This window comes from Salmo trutta, chromosome 39 (genome assembly GCF_901001165.1).
Source record: "Salmo trutta chromosome 39, fSalTru1.1, whole genome shotgun sequence".
In the NCBI taxonomy this organism is placed as follows: domain Eukaryota; kingdom Metazoa; phylum Chordata; class Actinopteri; order Salmoniformes; family Salmonidae; genus Salmo; species Salmo trutta.
The window spans coordinates 11,764,946-11,782,932 of NC_042995.1; the positions used below are offsets into that span (position 1 = coordinate 11,764,946).

At 38.4% G+C, this 17,987-nt stretch overlaps 1 protein-coding gene across 1 annotated transcript; it reads left to right on the top strand.

Annotated features, from left to right (window-relative positions):
- The first annotated feature begins 10,936 nt into the window (after positions 1-10,936).
- LOC115179543 (gastrula zinc finger protein XlCGF71.1-like) lies at positions 10,937-15,000 on the top strand. Its single transcript, XM_029741166.1, has 2 exons — positions 10,937-10,964; positions 11,758-15,000. The coding sequence occupies exon 2, from the start codon at positions 12,198-12,200 to the stop codon at positions 13,017-13,019; it is 822 nt and encodes a 273-aa protein (XP_029597026.1). The 5' UTR covers positions 10,937-10,964; positions 11,758-12,197; the 3' UTR covers positions 13,020-15,000.
- The last annotated feature ends 2,987 nt before the right edge of the window (positions 15,001-17,987 follow it).

The window sequence follows — 17,987 nt, forward strand, 5'->3', positions numbered from 1 at the left end:
TACAGAATTTCCACGTGGACAGGGATATTGGAAATTTAATCAAAGCCTATTGGATGACAATTTGTTCTTAACTAAGACAATATAATTCATAATTGACTTTTTGTACAACGTAGGTACAGCAGATCGTCTTATTGTATGCGACACTTTCAAATGTACTTTCAGAGGCCATTCAATACAATACTCATCATTAAAACAAAAGCAGTTTAGGTCTAAAGAGATTAGACTAATAAAGGAAATAGAGGAAGTAACAGAGCAGGTAGATGGTAATGGAAACTATTATAGAGGCACAAAATATGTTAGTGGAAAAACAAAAAGAACTGGAGGTACTTATTCAAGAATGATCAAGTGTAATGTATTACAAAAATAAAGCGAATTGGATGGAAAATGGGGGGAAATGCACACAATTTTTCTTGTATCTTCAACACAGAAATTCTACCAGAAAGAATTTACAGAAACTCATTAAAATGATGGAGTTATCCATGATTCACCAAATTATATTTTGAAAGAGGAAGCAAAATATTTTAAGCAAATGTTTTCTTTTCAGTCTCCTCTATTTCCACTGTTAACTGTATGGATTTATTTTATAATAATAATAATAATAATAGTAATAATAATAATAATAATAATAATAATAATAATAATAATAATGTAAAATTAACACATTTACAGAAAGACCGGTGTGAAGGCCAACTTACAGAAGAGGAACTTTGAGGCAATAATATATTTTCAGTCTGGAAAAAACACCAGGGCTTGACACTATACCAGTAGAGGGATATCAGACCTTTTTGATGTACTCAAAGATCCATTATTAGCATATTTTAATTACTTTTATACAAACGGTAGACTTTCAGGTCCTCAACAAGGTCTGATTTCATTACTACTAAAACAGGACCCAGGTGGTAAGTATAAAGATCCTGTCCATTTAGAAAAACTGGAGACCTCTAACACCTCAATGATGTGATGTGAAAATCCTGTCTCAATGCATAGCATAGAATAATAGAATAAAAAAGGTTATAACAGATATTGTTCATCCTGATCAGACAGGTTTTTTATATGGACGATATATTGGAGATAATATACAACAATTACTTGAAACAATTGAACATTATGAAACATTTAAGATACCAGGTCTGGTCTTCATAGCAGATTTTGAAAAGGTATTTGATAAAGTACGATTAGAATTTATATGTAAATGCCTGGAATACTTTAACTTTGGTGAATCTCTTATAGAATGGGTTAAAGTTATGTACAGCAACCCCAGATGTAAACAATGGTTACTTCTCAAAGTATTGAGCTTTTAAGATGAGTAAAACAAGGCTGTTCGTTGTCTCCATATCTATTTATCATGGCCATTGAAATGCTAGCTATTAAAATTACATCCAACAAGAACATCAAGGTGTTAGAAATCCAGGGGATAAAAACAAAAGTGTCAATGTATGCTGATGACTCCGCAATCTGGATCCCTGCACAGTCTCATTGAAGATCTTGATCACTTTTCTAGCACCTCTGGATTAAAACCTAATTATGACAAGTGTACCATATTACGTATTGGATCATTAAAAAAATGTGTTGACACTACCTTGTAGTTTACCAATAAAATGGGCGAATGGTGAAGTAGACATACTTGGTATTCACATCTCAAAAAATATAAATTCATTTACCACAATTAATTTCAATAGAAAGTTAGCAAAAATAGATACGGTTCTGCAACCATGGAGAGGTAAATACTTGTCTAGTTATGGAAAAATTACATTGATTAACTCTTTGGTCCATCACAGTTTACTTACTTACTAATAGCATTGCCTACTCCAGATGATTTGTTTTTAAAATCATATGAGCAAAAAACATTTCATTTTATTTGGAATGCTAAGCCAGACACAATTAAATGTGCCTATTTATATAATGAATATGAGTTTGGGGGGCTACAATTATTAAATAGTAAAGCTTTAAACCTCTCACTAAAAGCTTCACTCATACATAAGTTATACTTAAACCCAAAATGGTTCTGCAGTAGATTAAGCAAAGCTCATCCTTTGTTCAAAAATTGCTTTTTTGCCTTCATACAGATTACAACTTCTCATTTCCGACTAATTGAAAATGAAATTATCACCCTTTCTTTAAACAAGCCATACAAAGCTGGTTACAATTTCAATTTATCCTCCAGAAAAGATAAACCATTACATTTGTTGTAATATTTGTTCTAACTGAAATATATTGATTAATAAAAAACATTCTTTATGGATTTAAAAAAAAATTGTATTATATTTATTAATGATATTATGAATAGAAAGTGAGGAGTTATATCACATATGCAGTTGTCGAAAATATATGGGAATATCTTCTCAATCCAAATTTACAACCAACTGATTGCAGCACTACCACAAAAATGGAGGCAAGTGGAAAAGGGAGAAAGTAGGGAACTTGTTTGCCTGCCATATATTAAAGATACAAATTGGCTGAAAGGAATTGGTATAAATAGAAAAATATACCAGTTTCATCTGAGGACAAAAATGTTGACAGCTGCGCCATACAGGTTGCAAAATAAATGGGAGGAAATGTTCGATGTACCAATTCCATGGCACATGGTTTATGAACTGGTACAAAAAACTACAGTTGACTCAACACTTAGTTTTTCAATTTAAATTATTATATAAAAGTATTGCCACAAACAGAATGCTATATATATATGGGGAATACAACAATCTCAGCTCTGTAGATTTTGTTGCGAAGAGACAGAATCAATAGATCACTTATTCTGGTATTGCCCCTATGTAGCTTGTTTCTAGTCACAGGTTCAGGAATGGTTAAAAATCCACAACATGCACTTAAAATGAACCTTACAAATAGCAGTGTTGGGCGATCTGGAAAGCCATAGGCAATCAATAAATAATACAATAATACTCGTAGGAAAGGTTTTCATCTTTAGCTCACAATCTGTGGATAATATACGATTAAAAAGATTCAAACATTTTGTAAAACATCACAGCACAATTGATAAATATATGGCACATGGAAACCAAGGGCAGTCTATGGTGAGAGTGGCTGAGGGTTGGTTTTAAAGAGTTTGTTTGGTAATGTATTGTTGTTACATATAAAAGTAGCATGTATGTTAAATACATTTTCCCAAATCATTTAAAAAATCTATGTATATGTAGCAAAAAAGCTGTAAAAAAAAAAAAGCGGACAAATAGGGGTTAAAAAATAAAGAATTATAGAAATTACTCAAATATGGCTGACTGAGAGGATAATAACAAAAAAATTGCAATTAAACATTGTTTTTATTCAAATAAATTATAGCCATAGCTCTAGTTTTCCTCATCTTCAGGTTCACCCTCTCAAACTGAACAGGATATCAGTAGGCTTAGTCCGCGCACACAGATATTTTGTATTTCTGCAGCCTCGCCTCCTGAAGTGCCATCGTAAACAAAAAAACTGGAAAGAAAGTACATTTTCTTATAAATATAACTTTGCACTGTTCGTCTCCGAGCATGGTCTTGGTATAGCCTAGGCCTATAGTATAGTCTATGGATCATGTTGGAAGAGAGAAGAAACCTCTAGGAGGAGGGCCGGAGGGATCCACCCCAACGACACTAACCACAGTCCTATCTCACACACCTCACCGCTCACGCTGCTCTGAACAGGCAGGGCCATGACCATACCAGTAAAAAGAACAGACCTAGGTCCTCTGAGAAATAGACTGTTTGTTTATCTTAGAGGTGGTGAGTGGTGACTCTGCCTAGTTGGAAGGTATAAATATGTCATTGTGTGACTTGTATGTTGTATTTACAGCTGACGTATCCAGTAGGTTGAATAAATCTGGTTTGTGCTTTTACTAGTTGTCCATCTGAATTTCTACTCTGTTCGTTCAGAACTTAACAATCCTTTTATTGAGACCACACTTTGCACACTTGATATTGCACACCCAGCAGAGAATCAGGGAGAAGGGGCATCATGACATATAATAGGCAACTAATTCTCAAACCCTGAGCAATGTGACATTTTATTGATTGCAAATTACATGACACTCCCTGAACTAAATGTAAAAATACTAAACCCTCCCCTTGACTGAAATCTAAAAAGAATGACACCCTCATTTTCCTCCAGGTAACAATTATGTAAATTTCACCTCTCCCTAAGCGACGGTTGTTTAATGATATACATACTTTGAAACTACTACAAAAGTTTATTAAATTGTCTTTTAAAACTAGATGTATTATTTTCGTCCTTGATGATGAAGAATGTATTTGGATAACTGCATGGAACTTGATTGATCCGCTAATGAAAAATAAATATTCTACATTCTACTGCTCAGCCTATGGGTTATCTATACAGAAAATGTGTTTGTTTAATTGATAGCATGCTAAATAATTTGTCTATGTATCTACTCAATACATGTCACTACACCTCTACATGCCAATTAGCTAGCCCCCAGTATGTTCTACAATGCATACAAATAATGTTTTGCACTATAAAGGACATTTTTCATATTTAAATAAATGTGAAATAAAACTAATGTATTTGTAATTTAAAAAAATAATTTTAGTGTTTTCAATGGTGCCAAAGTCCAGGGACAATATTACTACCACAATTCAAGTATGATCCACTTACTATTGGGGAATGGAACCAGAGAGGAAGCTTGCGTTTCCCTTTCCATGCCTCATTGTTCAGAATGAAAGAGCTGTGAACTCACCTGTGTTGATCCACATCTACCACAACCTTTGCTATTGTGTTAGTAAGCGCCACAGCATTTTAGGAAGCCATTGTTCAAAATGTGTTCATACACACAGTAACAATGGGAGGGGGTGTGGCATGAACAGGGGAGGACCAGGAGGTTGAGCTCAGACTTCTATTTCGGACTGGGATCCTATCCAGAGTTGACAGATTGACAGTGAGGACAAACCCAACCTGCCTCTCTCCTTCCACACTGAGTATAAACCTACAGTCACTGGGTCCTGATTGTGACAGTGGAGCCCAGTTTGCACTGCAGGATCGAAAGTTGGTATCAGTGAAACTGGAAGACTGCAGTCAAACAATGGAGCTGAATGTCATCATTAAAGATGAAGAGGAGGAGAACATTTGGAAATCTTTCATTCATGGTAAAACCAGGTTCTAGCTTTAAATGCTATTCATGAATTAAACCTCTAAGACATTACACATCCATGAAGAACTTCCAACTGCACAAATGTAGTTATGAAAGTTCAATCAGTAAGGCTGGTCTGAATGGTTTGTCACTTCATTCATCTAGTAAACTCTATGGTGCAGTTCTGCTGACATAGATTAAGCCTAATCCTAGAATAAATTCCACTTTTAAATTGTACTAACTGAAATGGCTTTTCTCAGACATGGTTTAAAATAGTCTCAGACTTGTCCTAGTCTAGATTTAAAGTCAGGATTATTTAATCTAGATCTAACTAGTGTGGACCCATGAGGGCCTTCAGAGAAGGCTAAGGCTTGATAAAAATGTATATATTTTTTAAAATATAATTATGTTTTAATTTGTATTTCGTTTTAACAATAATTGTATTAATTTTCTGATTTCATCTCTTCAGTTGTTGTTGGAAAGAGAAGGGTTAACAATGAAGAGAAAAAAAATATCCAATCAGGATTTTCTTTGGTGGTCTCTGGGTAGAAAAATCTAGCTAGCTCAGCCAGCCATAAGCAAGAGTCTTTGGTAACAGCATATATAGAGTGTGTCTGAAAGTGGGCGTGTTGACTGAAGTAAGAGGATCAACAGAGGTGGGTGTATGGAAAGTGAATCAGCTAATTGAGAATATTTGTTACCACTCAAGACCGTTTTGTGTGGCTGATTCGATTGTTGCACAACCAGTTGATTGTTTCACAACTGTAGCATTTTATCTAAGCAAAACCCTAACCTTAACCTCATTATCCTAACCTGCCACATTAATTATCCTAACCATTTTCCTAATCTTAACTTCATTCTCCAAACCGGCCATGTGAATTATCCCAACCTGCTAGGTTAATTATCCCAACCTGCCAGGTTAGTTCTCTTAACCTGCTATGTAAACATTACGCTGATCAGCATGTACCTGGGTATGGTTGGTCTGACCAATAATGGAGTGCTGATGTTAAAATTCCACCTTTCCAGAAACAAGTCTCTCACCGTTGTCGCTTGTTATAGACCCCCTTCAGCCCCCAGCTGTGCCCTGGACACCATATGTGAATTGATTACCCCTCATCTATCTTCAGAGTTCGTACTGTTAGGTGATCTCAACTGGGACATGCTTAACACCCCGGCCGTCCTACAATCTAAGCTAGATGCCCTCAATCTCACACAAATGATCAAGGAACCTACCAGGTGCAACTCTAAATCCGTAACCATGGGCACCCTCTTAGGTATCATCCTGACCAATTTGCCCTCTAAATACACCTCTGCTGTCTTCAACCTGGGTCTCAGCGATCATTTCCTCATTGCCTGCGTGCGTAATGGGTCCGCGGTTAAACGACCACCTCTCATCACTGTCAAACGCTCCCTAAAACACTTCAGCGAGCAGGCCTTTCTAATCGACCTGGCCCGGGTATCCTGGAAGGATATTGACCTCATCCCGTCAGTAGAGGATGCCTGGTTGCTCTTTAAAAGTGCTTTCCTATCCATCTTAAATAAGCATGCGCCATTCAAAAAATATAGAACTAAGAACAGATATAGCCCTTGGTTCACCCCAGACTTGACTGCCTTTAATCTTGTCGTTCGCCTAGGATAGGGGGCGCTACAGCGATTTTTGAAAAAAATTCGTGCCCATTTTAAACGGCCTCCTACTCAAACTCAGAAGCTAGGATATGCATATAATTAATACTTGTGGATAGAAAACACCCTAAAGTTTCTAAAACTGTTTGAATGGTGTCTGTGAGTATAACAGAACTCATATGGCAGTCAAAACCCCGAGACCGATCGTAACAGGAAGTGGAATTCTGAATTGCGGACTCAACTTCAGCACTTTGCTTGTAAATCACACAGTGAGCAATGGTTCATTGAGCACTTCCTATTGCTTCCACTAGATGTCCCCAGTCTTTACAAAGTGATTTGAGCCTTCTACTGTGAAAACTGACTGAATGAGACGCTGTGGAAAGTGGTCACATGAGGAGGGCCATCACCATTATGATGCCGGCACCACTGGCTACCCTCCCCTTTCAAAACGTTTTGAAAGACAATGCAATCGTCTCCCTTGAATCTTATTGGAGCTCTGGTTGAAAAAGGCCCTAAAGATTTATGTTATACAACGTTTGACATGTTTGAACGAACATAAATTTTAAAAAAATGCATTTTTTCGAAAGAGGTGTCCCGCGCACGATGGAACTTTTGGTGCAGCCTTCAGAACGCGCTAACAAGAACAAGCTATTGGAACATAAAGAATTAACTTTTTCGAACGAAAATACATTTGTTGTGGACCTGGGATTCCTAGAAGTGCTTTCTGATGAAGACAATCAAAGGTAAGGGATTATTGATGTAACAGCCAGTGGAATCCTGTGGCGCGTTATTCAAATACCTTAGAAATGCTATTACTTCAATTTCTCAAACATATGACTATTTTACACCATTTTAAAGACAAGACTCTCGTTAATCTAACCACACTGTCCGATTTCAAAAAGGCTTTACAACGAAAGCAAAACATTAGATTATGTCAGCAGAGTACCCAGACAGAAATAATCAGACACCCATTTTTCAAGCTAGCACATAATGTCACATAAACCCAAAACACAGCTAAATGCAGCACTAACCTTTGATGATCTTCATCAGATGACAACCCTAGGACATTATGTTATACAATACATGCATGTTTTGTTCAATCAAGTTCATATTTATATCAAAAACCAGCTTTTTACATTAGCATGTGACGTTCAGAACTAGCATACCCCCCGCAAACTTCCGGTGAATTTACTAAATTACTCACGATAAACGTTCACAAAAAACATAACAATTATTTTAAGAATTATAGATACAGAACTCCTCTATGCACTCGCTATGTCCGATTTTAAAATAGCTTTTCGGTGAAAGCACATTTTGCAATATTGCAAGTAGATAGCCCGGCATCACAGGGCTAGCTATTTAGACACCCACCAAGTTTGGCACTCACCAAAGTCAGATTTACTATAAGAAAAATGTTATTACCTTTGCTGTTCTTCGTCAGAATGCACTCCCAGAACTTCTACTTCAATAACAAATGTTGGTTTGGTTCAAAATAATCCATAGTTATGTTCAAATATCCTCTGTTTTGTTCGTGCGTTCAAGACACTATCCGAATGGTAAAGAAGGGTGACGCGCACGACGCATTTCGTGACAAAAAAATTCTAAATATTCCATTACCGTACTTCGAAGCATGTCAACCGCTGTTTAAAATCAATTTTTATGCAATTTTTCTCATAAAAAAGCGATAATATTCCGACCGGGAAAGCGTGTTTAGGTTCAAAGAGAGAGAAAATAAAAACATGGGGTCTACTCGTGCACGCGCCTGCGTCCCATTCTGATAGAGCACTTACCAAAAGCGCTAATGTTTTTCAGCCAGTGGCTGGAATTACATCATTCAGCTTTTTCCCGGCCTTCTGAGAGCCTATGGGAGCCGTAGGAAGTGTCACGTTACAGCAAAGATCCTCAGTTTTCATTAAAGAGAGCCAAGAAGAACAAGAACTTGTCAGATAGGTCACTTCCTGTAAGGAATCTTCTCAGGTTTTTGCCTGCCATATGAGTTCTGTTATACTCACAGACACCATTCAAACAGTTTTAGAAACTTTAGGGTGTTTTCTATCCAAAGCCAATAATTATATGCATATTCTAGTTTCTGGGCAGTAGTAATAACCAGATTAAATCGGGTACGTTTTTTATCCGGCCGTGCAAATACTGCCCCCTACCCCCAACAGGTTAAACAATTTAAAGGCAATGCTACCAAATACTAATTGAGTGTATGTAAGCTTCTGACCCACTAGGAATGTGATGAAAGAAATTAAAGCTGAAATAAATTATTCTCTCTGCTATTATTCTGACGTTTCACATTTTTTAAATAAAGTGGTGATCCTAACTGAACTAAGACAGGGAATTTTTACTAGGATTAAATGTCAGAAATTGTGAAAAACTGAGTTTAATTGTATTTGGCCAAGGTGTATGTAAAACTTCCAACTTCATCTGTAGTCTACCTGACCCTGGCAAATGGTTTCTGGAACGAAGACTGCAAAACTGAGAGGTGCTGGAGGATCCGGCTCAAATTAAGCACCGCCCTTCTCATATAATGAGGTAGGGCCATCCCAAGGATCCCTGAATGCATGGACGATTGCACCAAAGATAGGCCACAACCAGTCGTTTCCGATGGGGAACAGATGAGCCATAGCGGGCAGAGCCAAGCACCAGCTACCGAGATCCAATTGCCGCGTTCTAGCACACATCTGCATATTTCTGTTAGCCACCGCCTCCTCTGTGAAGCACTTGTGTGCAATAACTCATTTCGCCTTTACATTCCTTCTGAACAACGCAATTAAAAAAAAAAACCTTTGCAAAAGTTAAAGTCTACAAAACTTAGTCCACTCTGTTCATAACAGATTTTAGTTTTGGGAACAGAACTATATTAAGATCAGATGTTTCATTGATTAGAACATTTGCAGAATGTCGGCCAAAATCCATCTCGTTCCATCTTCTCCCACTTCCAGCCATCGGGCTTCCTCTCTCTACCATATTTGGCAGTGAGTGGAAACGCTAAGCGGATGCTTCACATTTATACATCCGGTGAAATATCTGTCTCATTGTTCTGTGGTTGCACTGTGGTAGTGGGGGAACAGGAAGTTCCAGGCAGGCAGGCAGGCATCATTCTTCACAATAAAGAAAGCGCAAGAATTGTGATGTTAAGAAGATAACCTTTGTGTCTGTTTCTATTTATTAATACAGGTATGGAATAGCAGGTTTAAACTTCCTAATATCAAAAGAACATGTCATTCCATGCTAGGTAACAAATCTGTTAAGGTATTATCACGTTTGGTAAAGGGTTGATGTGTTATTTTTGTGTCAAACCAAGTGAAGAACGTGATAACTATTTTACAAGCCACATAGCTAGAGACTTTGGGATTGTCTGAGTGGATGTACATAATTTTCTCAATGTCATTTCATAAATAATCCATTTATTTGAGATTTCTAAGTTCGTTTTGCATGTTATTGGTTTTGTGTAAAATTCACAAGCTGGGAAAACCGCGGCGCCCACTCTGTCTGCGTCGAAGAGAGTCAATTTTATGTAGTAATATTCAGACTCATTCAGTTTCTATCTTTGTCTATAAATGTTAATATGATGTGAACGGGAAATACAATTGGTTTTTGATTGACATAATACAGTGAAGACAAGGTTATTCAGGAAAATAGTACATAGTGCTGCCTAAAACATACTACAACCTTGTACTAAATGGTTTTTGAGTAATTTATTAATTTATGTAAATCCAAGAAATCTACTATAGGTTAAGATTAGTTACGTTGTGTAGCGTGTACTTTGTCTAATTTGAATAAATTAATGTTTTGTTGTCAATGCTTACCTACCTGATCTATTGAAATGAGATGGACAGGAGCTCACTGGAGCTGAGTACCGGCACTTCAATTTTCTACTGCTTGAGCTCATGTTCTCATAGAATATTACCTCAACAGTATTGTGGAGCTCCTGCATCTAAATATTAACAGTACCGCCCCCAAAATGAGTATCGACAACTATTTCAGTCCAAGTCAAGCACTGATTTAGATAATTGAACAAGAAAAAATAGAATATATTTTAATAGAGAATAAAGAACGTGCCAGAACTGTCAAGACAATAACTTTTTGTGTCTGTTATTCATTGTTACTACAGGACGACTAGAAGTAAATCTGAAGCGGGTAACATCAATAGTGAGGACAAACCCAGCCTGCCTCTCTCCTTCCACACTGCTGAATGTCAACATTAAAGATGAAGAAGAGGAGGAGGAGAAGATTGGGACATCTGTTTCTCATGGTAAGAGCAGGTTGTATCTGACGAAGTTTGCTGTTCATTCCAACTTCCCACTGTGTATGAAAAGTTGCAGTAGAACTGTTTCATGATGAACTGTTTCAATGAGAAGGTAGATGTTATTTTATGCTACTCAGACTTGCATACCAGTATTGCCAGCATTTTGTTTTATTCACTGGGTTATCTGGAGTGATCAGAGAGTAGACTAAAGAAGTGAAGTAGACAAACTGCCAGTGTTTTACAGTTCTATGAAATTACTCTTCTTTTTATAACCTTTTTTTATCTAGGCAAGTCAGTTAAGAACAAATTATTATTTATATTGACGGCCTACCCCCGGCCAAACCCGGACGATGCTGGGCCAATTGTGCGCCGCCCTATGGGACTCCCAATCACGGCCGGATGTGATACAGCCTGGTTACAAACCCTTGTCATAGTGAGTGGAGGATGATATGGCTCATAATGTTCACGACTTTTACCCACTTTTAGAATAGTTTTATTCCCTTTGTATTGTACAGCCTACTGATATGAATACGTATGTCACCCGGTACAGCCAGAAGAGGACTGGCCACCCCTTTGAGCCTGGTTCCTCTCTACGTTTCTTCCTAGGTTCCTGCTTGCTAGGGAGTTTTTCGTGGCCACTTTGCTTCTACACCTGCATTGCTTGCTCTTTGGGGATTGAGGCTGGGTTTCTGTAAAGCACTTTGTGACAACTTCTAATGTAATAATGGCTACATAAAATACATGTGATTGACATGTATATCACACCAACTGTATGTTTCTTCTGATGTTGTTCACACAGGAGACTATGTTGAGACATCCTCTACATCCAGAGTGCAACAGCAGGAAGATCACAGAGCTAAGAGGTCTCACCACTGCCCACATTGTGAGGAGATTTTCCCATTTCTATCAAAGCTAAAAATACACCTCAAAATACACCCAGGAGAGAATCGGTATTCCTATACTGACGGTGGGAAGAATTTCACAACATCCAAGGCTCTGACAGTTCATCAGAGAGTGCACACAAGAGAGAAGACTTACTCCTGCTCTGACTGTGTAAAATGCTTCACAACATCAACTTGGCTAAAAGTTCATCAGAGAACACACACAGGAGAGAAGCCTTACTCCTGCGCTGATTGTATAAAATGCTTCACAACATCAGCTAAGCTAAAAGTTCATCAGAGAACACACACAGGAGAGAAGCCTTACTTCTGCTCTGCCTGTGGGGCGAGTTTCTCTCTAATGTGCAACTTAAAACGACATGAACGTATACACACAGAGAAGCTTTACTCCTGCTCTGACTGTGCGGCGAGTTTCTCTCTACTGTGCAAATTAAAACGACATGAATGCATACACACAGGAGAGAAGCCTTACTCCTGCTCTGACTGTGGAAAGAGTTTCTCTCGACTGGGCCACTTAAAAACACATGAACAAAAACATACAGGAGAGAAGCCTTACTCCTGCTCTGACTGTGGAAAGAGTTTCTCTCTACTGGGCCACTTAAAAATACACCAACATATACATACTGGAGAGAAGCCTTACTCCTGCTCTGACTGTGGAAAGAGTTTCTCTCGACCGGGCCACTTAAAAACACATGAACAAAAACATACAGGAGAGAAGCCTTACTCCTGCTCTGACTGTGGAAAATGCTTCACAACATCAACTGAGCTAAAAATTCATCAAAGAACACACACAGGAGAGAAGCCGTACTCCTGCTCTGAGTGTGTAAAATGCTTCCCAACATCAACTAGGCTAAAAGTTCATCAGAGAACACACACAGGAGAGAAGCCTTACATCTGCTCTGACTGTGTGGCGAGTTTCTCTCTACTGTGTAACTTAAAACGACATGAAAGTATACACACAGGAGAGAAGCCTTACTCTTGTTCTGACTGTGCGGCGAGTTTCTCTCTACTGTGTAACTTAAAACGACATGAACGTATACACACAGGAGAGAAGCCTTATCACTGCACTGACTGTAAGAAGAGGTTCTACAGATTGGGCCATTTAAAAAGACACCAATGTATACATAAAGGAGAGAAGCCTCATTTCTCTAAGACCAGCTAAGATTAGACACTCCACTTAAGTATCATGTCATTAAATAATTGGCAGTGAAGAAAGTGTAAAACACTATTGTAACCCTATAGTTTCTCACTGTGAGAGAACTGTGCCGAGGAAAGGGAGCGTTATAGCATGTTAGCCTCTCTTTACTTTACTGATCAGTGTGCACCTTGTCAGTTTTGTTAATCTCAATAACTTTACATTAGAAACTAACTTAGGGTTGAATATCCTCTGTGAGACGTCTCACAATGGAGTCTGATGGTTGACTGGGTGGTACTGCTTCCCTCTGCAGTTTTCTGTGGAATGAGCTGGTAGACACAACATACTCTGAGTGTACAAAACATTAAGGACACCATGACATAGACTGACCAGGTGAATCCAGGTGAAAAGCTATGATCCTTAATGATGTATTTGTGGTGTATTTATTATGGATCCCCATTTGCTTTCATCAAAAAACAAGAAACTGCGGTTGCAGTGGGCTAAGGAATGAAAAGACTGGACACTGGAAAATTGGAAATATATTGCCTGGTCTGATGAATCCTGGTTCCTGCTGTTTCATGCTGATGGGAGGACTAGGGTATGGAGGAAACCACGAGTACATGCATCCAGTGGTGGGAAAATTACCTAACTTTCATATTTGAGTAAAAGTAATGATACCTTAATAGAATTACTCATGTGAAAGTCACCCATTAAAATACTACTTGAGTAAAAGTATTTGGTTGTAAATATACTTAAGTATCAAAAGTAAAAGTATGAATAATTTCAAATTCTTTAAATTAAGCAGACCAGATTGCACAATTGTCTTTTTTAAATTTTATATTACGGATACCCAGGGGCACATTCCAACACATAATTTACAAACGGAGCATTTGTGTTTAGTGAGTCCGCCAGATCAGAGGCAGTAGGGATGACCAGGGATGTTATCTTGAGAAGTGTGTGAATTGGACCACTTTCTGTCACGCTAATCATAAAAAATGTACGGAGTACTTTTGGGTGTCAGGGAAAATGTATGAAGTAAAAAATATTTTATTTTCTTTAGGAATGTAGTGAAATAAAAGTAGAAGTTGTCAACAATATAAATAGTAAAGTACAGATACCCCCAAAAACGACTTAAGTAGTTCTTCAAAAAAAATTACTTCATTACTTTACACCACTATATGCATCCATGCCGTGTGTAGGCATTGCAGGCTGGTGGTGTGATGGCGTGGGGTGTTTTCAGGGCCCACATTGGGCCCCTTGATAAAAGATGAACAATGTTTGAATGCTGCAGGATGTCTAAACATCATTGCCAATCAGGAGCATCCCTTCATGGCAGCAGTGTATCCATCTGCAAATAGATTTTTTCAGCAGGATTATGCCCCATGCCACAAGGCTTGTCCAGGAATGGTTCCATGGAAACCGTGACAGTGAATTCAGCTTACTGCAGTGGCCTGCCGAGTCACCAGATCTCAATCCAATTGTGCATCTGTGGGAAGAGATGGAACAAGCTATTCGGAGTAGATCCACTCCCAGCCAACTTGACACAATTGTAGGAAGCATTGGAGTCAACATGGACCAGCATCCCTGTGGAACACTCTCAACACCTTGGACAGTCCATGTCGTGATGAATTGAGGATGTTCTGAGGATAAAGGGGGGTGCAACTCAATATTAGGAAGGTGTTCCTAGTGTTTTGTACACAGTGTATATCAGATAAAGATGGTGTGATGATCAGTTTTTAGCATTAGTTTGGGTGGATTATTTTATATTACTAAACTTTTGTTTAATGATAAATGTAGAGCTTGTATGTATATCATGCACTTTTTGAAATCTGTCATTGTGTCCTTGAGCAAGGCAATTAACCCTTATTTGTCCAGTAAGTCGCTCTTATCCAGAGATCTGCTAAATTACACAAATGTAATGAAAAATGTCTGTACATGAATTCATGCTCGGCAACCTCTCTTGTGTATAATTAAATGAAATAAACAGTTTGAAGTGAAATACTGTATATACAATACACAACATTACTGCTTTGTTGACCCTGTCCCTCTGGCCAGGGTAATAGTAAGCTGGATTTTGCAGCTGCTGTTGTTAGTAGCCTACAGTTTCCATACAATACAGCATGTCAGATCACAAATGATTAGGTGTATAGGCTTCTACATTTTTGAAAGAGTTTTTGCTTGTGTCTCTTAACTTTTCCTTGTGGTAAAAATGTGGGTAAAACAAAGTGTGAATTAAAAGTGTGAATCTCGGAGCATCGTAGCACCATTAGGTTCAGGAAATCCACTTTTTGGAAGCGAACCACTCGATTTCGTCCCTACGTTATATCGGCATCGAACATGTCACCCTCCCTAGGAGAGGGGGTGACACTGACAATTTATTAAAACGAGAGGCTGCCTGGATCTTTCATTTAAAGACCCTTGCTCCCTTCGGTCTCAACGTAGACTTTGATCTGAAGCCATTCTTGTGATTGTGCTATTCATTGTAAATGTTTGTAGGCCTATGTAGCAAAATTGTATCTATGATCGTATGCTCTCATTCATGTTTTTAGCATGTTATTTTTATATCTGAGAATTAACCAATGATATCGGCACACCCGGGCATGATTACAGACACCTGTGTGTGTCCTTTGACACTATATAAACTAGTGACCCAGAGTGTTTGTCATTACACCCTGATGAAGACAGCTTGTCTGTGGAAACGTTGTATATTAGGTAATTAAATGATTGCATCTGAGCTTCTAAAGTGTGGGTCTCTCCTTTCCTTTTTCGAGTGTTCTACTCTGCTAGCCAGCACCTCGCCTAAACAGGTGTGTGCTTCTATCGCCTCCAGGTCTCTGTAAGTCATTGATATAATATGTCTCTGTCTGTTTATAAGTCATGGATATAATATGTCTCTCTCTGTTTATAAGTCATGGATATAATATGTCTCTGTCTGTAAGTCATTGATATAATATGTCTCTGTCTGTTTATAAGTCATGGATATAATATATCTCTGTCTGTTTATAAGTCATGGATATAATATGTCTCTGTCTGTTTGTAAGTCATGGATATAATATGTCTCTCTGTAAGTCATGGATATAATATGTCTCTGTTTATAAGTCATGGATATAATATGTCTCTCTCTGTCTAAGTCATGGATATAATATGTCTCTCTCTGTAAGTCATGGATATAATATGTCTCTCTCTGTTTGTAAGTCATGGATATAATATGTCTCTCTCTGTAAGTCATGGATATAATATGTCTCTGTTTATAAGTCATGGATATAATATGTCTCTCTCTGTTTGTAAGTCATGGATATAATATGTCTCTCTCTGTAAGTCATGGATATAATATGTCTCTCTCTGTAAGTCATGGATATAATATGTCTCTCTGTAAGTCATGGATACAATATGTCTCTGTTTGTAAGTCATGGATATAATATGTCTCTGTTTATAAGTCATAGATATATGTCTCTTTCTGTTTATAAGTCATGGATATAATGTCTCTCTCTGTTTGTAAGTCATGGATATAATATGTTTCTGTTTGTAACAACAATTCTTCTCTATCACTTCTCTTAAGTGGCTGTCCAACTTCTAAGCCCTGGAACATTTTTACATTTTAGTCATTTAGCAGACGCTCTTATCCAGAGCGACTTACAGTAGTGAATACATACATTTCATTTTCATTTCATGCATTTTTTTTTTGTACTGGCCCCCCGTGGGAATCGAACCCACAATCCTGGCGTTGCAAACACCATGCTGGCGTTGCAAACACCATGCTCTACCACCTGAGCCACAGGGAAACCTCAGTTGTCTTACATCATGACCGAACACAAAGTTTCTGGCAACGGGATTTCTCGTCACCGGTTCTGAATGTTGCTCTTGTGCTCTGTAAGACAAACCTACAATTATCTTTTAAACTTCCCAACATCATAATAGCCACATGGGCACATCCGGAAATATACCACAAATGTTGTTTATCAGGAAATTCTACCCGACATACATTTTCTTCCCGGTATGAGGATGAAGAAATCCCCCTTGGTCATTATATTACAGTTCTCACAATGATCTGAGGGGAGGGTGGATAGGAAATGCTGAGGGGGAACATATTCATCTATTCCTACCAGGCTGTCCCTCAGGTTTCTAGCATGTTTATCTGCTCCTACCAGACTGTCCCTCAGGTTTCTAGCATGTTTATCTGCTCCTACCAGGCTGTCCCTCAGATTTCTAGCATGTTTATCTGCTCCTACCAGGCTGTCCCTCAGGTTTTTAGCATGTTTATCTGCTCCTACCAGGCTGTCCCTCAGGTTTCTAGCATGTTTATCTGCTCCTACCAGGCTGTCCCTCAGGTTTCTAACATGTTTATCTGCTCCTACCAGGCTGTCCCTCAGGTTTCTAGCATGTTTATCTGCTCCTACCAGACTGTCCCTCAGGTTTCTAGCATGTTTATCTGCTCCTACCAGGCTGTCCCTCAGATTTCTAGCATGTTTATCTGCTCCTACCAGGCTGTCCCTCAGGTTTTTAGCATGTTTATCTGCTCTTACCAGGCTGTCCCTCAGATTTCTAGCATGTTTAAAAGAGAATCGAGTGATATTCTGAAAATCCTGGCCCACAGAGGGATCCCAGTCCTAAATAGAAGTCAGAGATAAACCTGCTGGTTCTCCCCTGTGGATGCCACACCCACTCCCATTGTTACGGAGTGTATGAACACATTTTGAACAATGGCTTCCTAAAATGCTGTGGTGCTTACTAGCACAATAGGAAAGGTTGTGGTAGATGTGGACCATCACAGGTGAGTTCACAGGTCTTACACTCTGAGCATTCATATTAATGACTCACCCTCAAATGGACCATCAATTCCAGAGTTCTACAAGACTATTTACATAATCAACTGGGCATTACAACAGTCTGACCCTCAATATAGTCCTGGGTATATGTTGTTTTTCTGGCTACTGTTTAAAATGCCAACTTTGAGGCATTTGTGGCACAAATCCATTGCAAGTCAATGGTATGTAT

Excerpts from the sequence above, each read along its gene's own strand:
- LOC115179543 (XM_029741166.1), top strand. The coding sequence starts at position 12,198 with ATGTGCAACTTAAAACGACATGAACGTATACACACAGAGAAGCTTTAC.